A 10,722-nucleotide genomic window follows, 5' to 3' on the forward strand; every position below is an offset into this window, starting at 1 on the left:
CCAAAAGGTACGAACGCTGGATATCCACGGTGCAAGACAAAGTCGGTGGTGATGGACGATAAAGTTCAGACGCCGTGGTTGGGCATCTCAAACGATCTCTGAAACTCGCCCAGCATATAACCCCTGGTGGTCACTGAAACGAAACACACATCCTCCATAGAGCATCATATCCACTTCCCTGCAGACCGCACGCAAGACGCAAACAAGAACGGCCGCCGGCCGTCTCGCGCCGAGACACGTACCAGGGCTCGCAGCCGAAAATGGACTCGCTACTGCTGAGCCTCACGGTGCTGCTCCCCCTTTCGCTTGCCCTGCTGCTAGCGCTCCACCTCGCGCGCCAGCGCCGCGGCGCCGGCGGCAAGAACCGGAAGTACCCGCCCGTGGCCGGCACCGTGCTACACCAGCTGCTCAACTACGACCGTCTGATATATGGAGTACCAGACCGAGCTCTCCCGCAGGCACCGCATGTTCCGCGTGCTCACCCCGACCGGCAACTACATCTACACCGTCGACCCCGCCAACGTGGAGCACGTCCTCAAGACCAGCTTCGCCAACTACGGCAAGGGGGCGACGATGCACGACGTGATGGAGGACCTCCTCGACGACGGCATCTTCAACGTGAACGGCGCCAAGTGGCGGCACCAGCGGAAGGTTGCTAGCCACGAGTTCTCCACCCGGGTGCTGCGCGACTACAGCAGCGCCGTGTTCCGCGACACGGCCGCGGAGCTCGCGGGGATCGTGGCCGCCGCGGCGCGGGGCGCCGGGTAGAGGCTGGACATCTCGGACCTGCTGATGCGGTCGACGCTAGACTCCATCTTCAAGGTCGGGTTCGGCGTCAACCTAGGCTCACTGTCCGGGTGCAGCAAGGAGGGCGCGGCGTTCGCCAGGGCGTTCGACAACGCCAGCGAGCAGGTGCTGTACCGCTTCTTCGACTTGTTCTGGAAGGCGAAGAGGCTCCTCAACGTCTCGTCGGAGGCGGCCATGAACCGCTCGGTCCGCACCGTCAACGACTTTGTGTACGCCGTCATCGACAGGAAGATCGAGCAGATGAGCAGCGACCAACAAGAATTCGTGCGCTCATATACTTCACAGGACATTCAGGATGCATGGAAACGAACACACGCAGGGTTCTGACACGGCGATGTTTCTCTCTGGCAGGCCAAGAAAGAGGACGTCCTGTCGAGGTTCCTGCTCGAGAGGGAGCAAGACCCGGCTGCTTCGACAACAAGTACCTGCGGGACATCATCCTCAACTTCGTCATCGCCGGCCGCGACACCACGGCGGGGGCTCTGGCCTGGTTCCTCTACGTGCTCTGCAGGAACCAGCACATCCAGGAAAGGATCGCGCTGGAGGTGCGCGCCGCCACCGCCACGGGCGACCGCGACGTCGGCGCCCAGGAGTTCACCGCGAGCCTGACGGAGCACGCCATCAGCAAGATGCAGTACCTGCACGCCGCGCTGACGGAGACCCTCAGGCTGTACCCAGCCGTGCCCATTGTAAGTTGCCAGTGCCCACAACCCGGCACGCAGCGTAAGGTTTTGTGAACCTTACGCTTACGCCATGACTCGATTGGCGGGTGATGGATTTCGTTGGTGGCTGCTGACTGCTGTTGCAGGATCTCAAGTGCTGCTTGTCGGACGACACGTTGCCGGATGGCTACGCTTTGAAGAAAGGGGACGCGGTGCTCTACCAGCCGTACGCCATGGGCAGGATGGATTTCCTATGGGGCGCGGACGCTGAGGAGTTCAGGCCGGAGAGGGCTCGACGACGATGGCGTATTCGTCCCTGAGAGCCCCTTCAAGTTCACGGCTTTTCAGGTGAGTTCCGGCACCATTTCGCTATACGGATTGAGTTGCTCAATATAATCTGCAGTAACATCTTTTGTCGTCTGATTTAGTTGCTCAATATACAGGCAGGGCCTCGCATCTGTTTGGGAAAGGAATTCGCGTACAGGCAGATGAAAATCTTCGCGGCTGTGCTTCTCTACCTCTTCAGATTTGAAATGTGGGATCTTAATCTAAAAAAAGATTTGAAATGTGGGTTGCCAACGCCACCGTGGGCTACCGGCCTATGCTCACGTTTAAAATGGACGGGCCGCTCTATGTTCGTGCGTCGTCCCGGTGGGCATCGTGCTGTACTCGTGCCTGATATCAAAAGGTCAAACGTCTGCGTCTCTTTTTATCCGGCAACGGGAGAACTGAGAAGTGGTCCGGCCTCTGCCTATGTGGAGGCATGGACCCTTTATTACTTCCTCTGGCAGTATAATTTGACGTTTTAGAAGCTACTTCCTTCGTCCCAAATTACTATTTTTTTTACTTTTCTAGGTGCATAGCTTTTGATATGCACCTAGACATATATATATTATGTCTAGATATATAACAAAAGTTATGCACCAAGAAAAAATAAAATAAATAGTATTTTAGGACGGAGGGAGTATATACAAAATTGTAAGTCACTTTGGCTGTCCGAAACGTCAAGTGATTGAAGACGGTGGACGGATGTAGTACTTTGCTAATCATATATAGACCAAATATGATTACTATATTATTTGCAAAAAATATGATTAATATATCAAACATTAACACTGTCTATACGTGCGAAAGTGTAAGACGTGTTAATTTGTTCAAAGTAAAGCTTCTATAATTTTGATTAAGTTAAAAAAATGCACATCTACTCCGTCAAGTTAGTATTCATTAAAATGTCTTACATTTGGATCAGATGAGTTATTTTGAAATGATTACTTTTTAAGATTATCTCAATTCCCAAACTATTTTTTGGACTGTCTACCTTAGTACAAGATTAGATAAGATGACCCCTGAATAGTAATATATCACCAACGATGTTAGAGTGTACGGCAAATTCTGACCCAACCCGCTATATCTATGAGCTGACACCCCACCAGGCCTAGATCCACTGGAGCCCAAAACAACAAGGTCTCGGACCATACTCAACCCAAAAGGCTAGCCCGATGGGTGAGGGCTACCCCACCTTATATGTGTTCCCCCATTATCAATCTTTGATGTGAGACTAAGCTTTACAATCTTCCCCATCACACATTGGGCCTAATTCTTACATCACAAGCAACCCATGTGATCTTCCGGAAGATTACCTCAGATAGGGAGTCCAACTCTCCAGTCACAACATAACCACATGTGTATGGACTCCCTTGATCACTACGTGACTTCGAAGATTTCCAGGATTCCTGACATTTGATTCTTATATCACTTGGAAGAGTGTGCAACAGATTCCGATCTAGCTCTCGATGCTCACGAATTGGCACCCCACTAGGAACAGATCCATCGGAGGCCGCAACAACAAAACATCGGGCCTAACTTAACCCAAACTCTAGCTTGATGGATAAGAGCTGCCCCACCTTATATGTTGTACTCCTCCACCATCAATTTTCAATGTAAGATTTTTAGTCCTATCAAACTGAAATAATTTAATAAGTCAATATGCTTTCTTACAGGAACTCTAACATATCCTATTTCTCCAATCCTCTTTATCTTGTAATTAAAAAATCAATAAACATTCAGTATAAGGGGGGTGGTGCTGCCTTTATCTTCTCGAAAATATGGGACCCACATATTGTAATGACCTTGGTTAATCGGTCGAGTTAATCTTAAACCAAGTCCCTAATCCAGCTGGCCCAGTCTTTTCCGAGCATGAGCGCCCAAGGTCCAGTTCTCAGCCCCGACCCCTGAAAACCCAACCAAAACCGCCGGTTCTTTCTAAGTCCCAAGGGCAGTGTTCCTTCCAATCTTGGAGCTGTGGAGAACCCGAGACTGACTGGTGGACCCGCAATCTTTTCCCCGGTTCTCTCGAGACAGGTGCGCCTGAGCAGCCTGCGCCCGCTTCAGAGCTCCCCCGCCGCGTGGCTTGTTTTCTCCGACGCCCGTCGCCTCGCCCAGTCGCCGGTCGCGACAGGATGGATCAGCGCGCCCTCCTCCCCAATCGCAGCGGAAGCCCCCTGCAACCCTTTCTGCCTCGCCTCGTCTCGCTCGCGCCCTCGCCGGCCACGCCAAGGTGCCCCGTCGCTGCCGTGGCAGAGCTTTTGCCGCTGCCGCGTCAGACCGCCTCGCGACCCGCGCCCATCATCTCGCCCGGATCCCCGGCTGCAAGCCCCGATGCCTTTCGATTTTTCCGCCTCTCCACAGTCGCGCCGCCCACGAGCTCGCTCCACGACGCTACCTCCCTCGCCAACCACGACTCCGGCAGAGACAACTCCTTTTTACACCTCGCCAGTGATGTGCCCCGGCAAGCCGCTGTTTTGCGCTCGCTCGCGCTGTCACCTCGCCTGCTGCAACCTCGCTGGCAGCACCCTTCTTCCTGTCACCCGCCAGTCAAATCTGCCGCTCGACGCGACCAGACCACGCTCGCCTCCGCCAAATCTAAATCCCGGCAAAGCCGCGCCTGCACCGGCCTTGTCTCCAGTGCCCAATAGCCGAAGACCCTGTCTCCAAGGCTCTGTTCCGCCGTCCACCGCTGCTCAATCGCCGCCATGGCAGCGCACTCCATCCTTTTCTTCCCGGTCTTCGTGCTACTCAAACTCTCTCTCTCTTCCGCGCAGCTATAAAAAGGCATACCAGAGTCCCACTGGAGTTTCCTTCGCTATTGTTGTTTTGCCGCCCATACTCTGCGCGCACTTGAGCACTGTCGCTGAGCTCTTGAGAAGTTCCCCTCTCCGCTCAAACCCGCTTCTCCCCAACCCACCAGCCGTCTGTTCCTCCGCCCAGTGCTAGAGCCTTCTTGTTGTCCACAAGAAGCTCCGCCGCCGTCGGAGCACAGTCAAACCTCGCCGCCGCCCAATCCTTAGCGTTTTAGTCTTTCCGCCCAAGTCTGCTCCTTCCCGACCCCAAACCTTCACCAGTAGACCTGAAGGTAAGTTGCCGACCCTTCCCGATTCGCCTGACCCTTTTTCCGTCGCGCCCGACCCTGTCTGTTCCGCCGACCCTTATCCACCTCGCCCGAGGGATCGGCTGTATCTTTTTCTTTGACCTGAGGGTATCTGTGTAAAATATCGGGGATTTCTCTGTGTTAAGTCTGAGGACCCCAGCACAGTTATTCCTTAAGTTTGAGGGTCAGATCATAAGTTTATCCCCATCTGACCCTTTTATCCTGTTCTCCACCAACTGAAGTTGAACTTCCCCCACCTTTCTGTAGCTTTGCTACAAGTGTCTGAGCTTAAACTTGCAAGTGTTGTTGAAATAACCGTCTAAGTGCTAACTCCTGCATTTGCATTCGTGTAGAGTTACATCTCGCCGACGGCACCTACGAGCTACATCCGGCGTCTGAAGACGGAGCAGTAGCAGAGCCACCGAGCACAGAAGCCGAAGCCGAACCTGCTGAGGACCAGTTCCCTTCCACCTCGCTTGAAGGCAAGCCCCGGAGCATTAACCCAACTTTCTAAACTTGCACATGCCTTCCTTCTTATGAATGTGCATTTACGTATAGGAGTTGTTTGCAACCCTAGATGCATGATTTAGTTCCTTTGCTTGAACACTAGTCTGTTGGGTCCGAGTAGTTGTAATGCTTAATAGGACTCGGTAAAAGTCGAGTGATTTCCTGTCACTCGCGAGTTATAGGAGTTGGATGTTCTCTTCTGGTTATAACTATAAGGACGATGGACGGGGCAGGGTTATGGTTAACTCTTTTGGTGGTCGGCTGATCGCTCCGTCTGTTTATTGAATCTGTTAAGGCCTGACAGTGGTGGTGTTCGTGATCAACTGTTTGAAAGTACTAATCTCATACCTATTATGGGATGGGGAAGCCTAGTACCTGATTGAACCTAGACGTGAGCGGTTCGATCCACTATCTCTGGAACGAAGTTTCCCTGCGGCTGCACGTGGTGGCAAGTGTGGTCACAGAACGGCAGAGGCCGGGTCTGTGGAACCTTGCACCAAGGGAAGTGGGCCCGACACGGGTTAGGGAATTGATGGGGACGGCCGACACAGGAAGCGACCCTCAGTGGTGCGCGGATGTCGTGAGGTTAGGTTCACCATGCATGGTTAAAGAACTCGAATCGATTCGTCTGCCTCTCACAGTTTGGGACTGCTTGATCGCTATGCTACACTGAGTAATGAAGGAGTCTGATGATGATATGGTCTTGATGTTGAGCTTATATACATAATGTTGGATCTATGCTTGCTTAGTGTAAGTTGCCAATGTAGACTGGCTAATGAACTTAGAATCTGAGCTAAAACTTTGGAAGTAAGGACCTAACATAGTTGCTTTTTGGCAAACAAAATCCCTCAGCCAAAGAGCCTTGCATGTCTAGAAGTGGTGAAGTAGTTTTTCATCGGTCGGTTAAGTCTTGTTGAGCTTAGAAGCTCAGCCTTGTTGTGGCATCTTTTTTCAGGTGAAGTTGAAACTTCTGAGCTTGTTGTTGGCACTTGGCCGCCCCAGCTTCCTCCTGGGTGGACGGTCGAGTGGGATCCTTCCTCGGACGGCGGGGAATGGGATCATTGATGTCCTGTCTGGCCTCACCAGGGACATCCAACCCCGACGTTAGCTTCCGCTATGTTTTGTCTTCCGTTGTTTCCTTCAGAACTTGTAAAACTCTCATTTCAACCCGTGTGTAATGAATTGTTAAACCAATTGTGGATCCGTTGTATTCTCTGGAACCACTCATCTTCGTGTGAGCTATGCTAACTCGGTCCTGTTAAGTGGTTAAATCGGATGAGATCCGACGGCTCATCGAGTTAACTTGATTAAGGCATGAGGATCGCGTGTTAAGCGACTGAACCGTGCTTTAGTTGAGTTAATCCGAGGTCTTCCGCCACACATATCATTATCAATCTTTTTTATAAATAATTTTTTGGATACAATTAAAACGACAAAAAATTATGTGTGTAAAAACATCCATAAATAAAAAGTTTCACGTGAGAGGTTCTTTGAATAACATTGACATGAAAGTTGTGCTGAAATGTTATTGTGTCAAGCTCTGATCATAAATATTCATATAAAAGTTGGGCTGAATAATTATTATATGAAATGGTAAGGAAAGTTATATCTAAAAATTGCACAAATAAGTATATAATTTTCTACAAATAACTTTCACAAGCAGCGATAATCAGGAAAGTCACATATGAAGCGGCTATCGTGTTCTCACCATTTCACATAAGTCAAAATGAGGAACTCCCATATTTCAGGCGGTGGAAGGGTTCGATAAAATTTGCCAAGCGCCTAGTGATTGTGAAGTGTGAAGCCAAAGTCATAAGACGTGATGTTACACGATGTGTGCTTCCTTGCAAAGACATGGAGTATAATCTTAAATCAAAGCCAGACGGAGGTGGTAGTGATGACCAAATTCAGGCACCGTGCTTGGCCATCTTATCTGATCTGATATTTTTTTTCCTGCCCATCACCGCAAGGTCCGCAAGGGATTTTTTTTAATCGAGTGGCAGCAAACTCCTCCAGTGCGTCGACACCTTCCAGCAGCCTCGCACCGGGACGCCAGCGCTCACCGCCGGGCATGGACTCGCCACCGAGCCAACCCGCGCTGCTCGCCCTGACCCTTGTCCTCCTCCTAGCGCTCTACCTCGCGCGCCGGCGCCGCGCCGCCGGCAAGAACCGGAAGTACCCGCCGGTGGCCGGCACCGTGCTCCACCAGCTGTTCAACTTCGGCCGCTTGGTGGAGTACCAGACCGAGCTCGCCCGGAGGCACCGCACCTTCCGTATGCTCACCCCGACCAGCAACTACATCTACACCGTCGAGCCCGGCAACATAGAGTACATCCTCAAGACTAACTTGGCCAACTACGGCAAGGGGAGCGCGCTGCACGAACTGGCCGAGGACCTCCTCGGCGACGGCATCTTCAACGTGGACGGCGCGAAGTGGCGGCACCAGCGGAAGGTCGCCAGCCACGAGTTCTCCACCCGGGTGCTGCGCGACTACAGCAGCGCCGTGTTCGGCGACACGGCCGCGGAGCTCGCGGGGATCGTGGCCGCCGCGGCGCGGGGCGCCGGGGAGAGGCTGGACATCTCGGACCTGCTGATGCGGTCGACGCTGGACTCCATCTTCAAGGTCGGGTTCGGTGTCAGCCTGGGGGTGCTGTCCGGGTCCAGCGAGGAGGGGGTGGCGTTCGCCAGGGCGTTCGACAACGCCAGCGAGCAGGTTCTACACCGCTTCTTGGACCCGTTCTGGAAGGCCAAGAGGCTCCTTAACTTCTCGTCGGAGGCGGCCATGAAGCGCTGGCTCCGCACCATCAATGCCTTCATCTACGCCGTCATCGACAGGAAGATCGAGCAGATGGGAAGAGACCAACAAGAATTCGTGAGCTCTCTGCAGCGTGCAGCCTCGCCATGGTGCGCGCGCGCGTTCTCCTACCATTTTCTGACTCAGTGATGTTTCTCTCCGGCAGGCCAAGAAGGAGGACATCTTGTCGAGGTTTCTCCTGGAGAGGGAGCGAGATCCCGGCTGCTTCGACAACAAGTACATCCGGGACATCATCCTCAACTTCGTGATCGCCGGCCGCGACACAACCGCGGGGACTCTGTCGTGGTTCCTCTACGTGCTCTGCAGGAACCAGGCCATCCAGGACAGGATCGCGGAGGAGGTACGCGCCGCCGCCACGGGCGGTCGCGACGTCGGCGCCCAGGAGCTCGTCGCGTGCCTGACCGAGGACGCCATCGGCAAGATGCACTACCTCCACGCGGCGCTGACGGAGACCCTCCGTCTCTACCCCGCCGTGCCCGTCGTGAGTAGATCCTGAACTCGGCATCTTCCTGGACAGCAGGTTTCACAATTCACGGAATGGCTCGTTGATTGGGTGATGATATTTCGTTGCGGGCTTCTTCTGTTGCAGGATGTGAAGTGCTGCTTCTCGGACGACACGTTGCCGGACGGCTACGCGGTCAACAAAGGGGACATGGTGAACTACCAGCCGTTCCCCATGGGCAGGATGGAGTTCCTGTGGGGCGCGGACGCCGAGGAGTTCAGGCCGGAGAGGTGGCTCGACGGCGACGGTGTCTTCGTCACCGAGAGCCCCTTCAAGTTCACGGCTTTCCAGGTGAGATCTCACGTCGTCACTCACGTTCAACCAATCAACAACCTATCCGTGATCTTTTCAGCTCCAACATCTGGAGTGTCCTCTGTCCTTCGCCTACCGTGACATGTAGCATGTCACATGCTTAGCCTGTTGTCTTTTGTCTGTTAACACAGGCGGGGCCTCGCGTCTGCCTGGGAAAGGAATTCGCGTACAGGCAGATGAAGATCTTCGTGGCCGTGCTTCTCTCCATGTACAGGTTTGAGATGTGGGATGCCGACGCCACCGTGGGTTACCGTGCTATGCTCACTCTCAAAATGGATCGCCCGCTGTATGTTCGTGCGTCGCTCCGACGATGATATGGGCAATTTGTGTATGTCCCCATCCTCTGGGGATGATAGCAGGATTCGAATATGCCATCTTTTTGCTTTTTATGATAACGTGGAGCTCATTAGTTGTGTATATTATATTGGATTGTCTTTTAGAAAGCTGATGTACGCAAATAGAATTTTGTGCACAGATTGTTGGACAATCCTCGGTTTTTCACTTAAAAAAGAACTAAATCTGAGTATTTCTTCCTATTCGGTGTTATATATTCGGTGTTATATAGTAGTTAAACTTTTTAAAACGTATCAGAGATCTGGCATTTACATGGCACCTGTGTTGAAAAACTTGAAATCCGGGCAAGTGCGGGGCTCCGCGATTGTTGTGTAACACATCTTAGTGGTTGGATCAACTCCCTCTCACGTCCCTTAGCACAAAGTAGATACAATATGAGTAGATATAATTTAACTAAAGCATGAACAAGTGGTGCGATAAAAAAAGGAAAGAAAGAAATACAACATAAAGGTAAAGAAAAAAAAACTGTGTGAACCTCTTGTGCGCTAGTACTCTCGCTAAAATGTGACCACACCCAGAATTTCGCATATTACTTTATTCATGGCCTGGATCTGATATAGGCAATTGCGGACGAGGGACGGCGATAGTTGTTATGCGGCGTAGCCGATGACGTTGTTGAGGTCAGCTCCATTACATTAGTTACCGCTCCGCTGCGAGGAGGAGCGCTTCTCAAATAAGCCATATTAAGTCGTACTAATATGGAAAATGCGTTTCTGTCAGAAGCGGGTCTAGTCCAACTCCTGCGTTTTAGTACAAACGGGAGCTGTAGGGAGAAGTGCGGCTAGAAAAAGCTAAAAAAAAGAGCACCATTTGGCTACTAATTTCAGCTTATTCTGACTATAAATAGGATTTAAGCTATTCCAAACAAGACCATAGAGTGGTGTGTCTTGAACCAAACCATGCTGCTTCTTAAGCAGGATCTAGCTCCTTTTCCGTTTGTATCATGCTGCTTCTTTGGGTATAAACCCAGAGCACTTGGTCGAGCGATAACGGCGCTTGCGGCGTCGCGCTCCTCGCTAGAGGCGTCGTTTTGGAAGCCCACGTCCATACTATGCCGTCACGACGAAGCGTCTTCTTTTCTTTCTTGTTCCTTTTCCCTTCAAAAACAAAAATAAAAAATGGAGAATGTGGTGGCGGCGTTGGTGTGAATGCCATGGTGGTGGTGGTTTGGTGGTCTGCCAGCGTGATGGTCCAGCGAGCGATGGTAGCTGGCAATGCTGCGGAGAGTCGAGTCGAGTGGTGCTTTGCGTTCAGCGGCACAGATTGACGTCCCAATCCAACCAACCGATGTTGTTTGTTGAGTTGTGTTTGAGTGGTGTAATAGAGTTGCGGCGCG

The 10,722-nt window shown here is 52.0% G+C and overlaps 1 protein-coding gene and 1 pseudogene across 1 annotated transcript; both read left to right on the forward strand.

Annotated features, from left to right (window-relative positions):
- The first annotated feature begins 139 nt into the window (after window positions 1–139).
- LOC101781546 lies at window positions 140–2,593 on the forward strand (annotated as a pseudogene).
- A 4,702-nt stretch (window positions 2,594–7,295) lies between these two features.
- LOC101781954 (cytochrome P450 704C1) lies at window positions 7,296–9,568 on the forward strand. The gene is made up of 4 exons (XM_004976495.4): window positions 7,296–8,275; window positions 8,364–8,699; window positions 8,808–9,011; window positions 9,164–9,568. The coding sequence occupies exons 1-4, from the start codon at window positions 7,475–7,477 to the stop codon at window positions 9,344–9,346; spliced, it is 1,524 nt and encodes a 507-aa protein (XP_004976552.1). The 5' UTR covers window positions 7,296–7,474; the 3' UTR covers window positions 9,347–9,568.
- Window positions 9,569–10,722: the final 1,154 nt, after the last annotated feature.

The sequence above is a fragment of the Setaria italica genome, chromosome VII, assembly GCF_000263155.2.
Source record: "Setaria italica strain Yugu1 chromosome VII, Setaria_italica_v2.0, whole genome shotgun sequence".
In the NCBI taxonomy this organism is placed as follows: Eukaryota; Viridiplantae; Streptophyta; class Magnoliopsida; order Poales; family Poaceae; genus Setaria; species Setaria italica.

Bases quoted from the DNA above. Each gene is read 5' to 3' on its own strand.
- LOC101781954 (XM_004976495.4), top strand. From the start codon at position 7,475: ATGGACTCGCCACCGAGCCAACCCGCGCTGCTCGCCCTGACCCTTGTC. The intron at 8,700-8,807 runs GTGAGTAGATCC...CTTCTGTTGCAG, and splicing joins TCTACCCCGCCGTGCCCGTC to GATGTGAAGTGCTGCTTCTC. The intron at 9,012-9,163 runs GTGAGATCTCAC...CTGTTAACACAG, and splicing joins TCAAGTTCACGGCTTTCCAG to GCGGGGCCTCGCGTCTGCCT.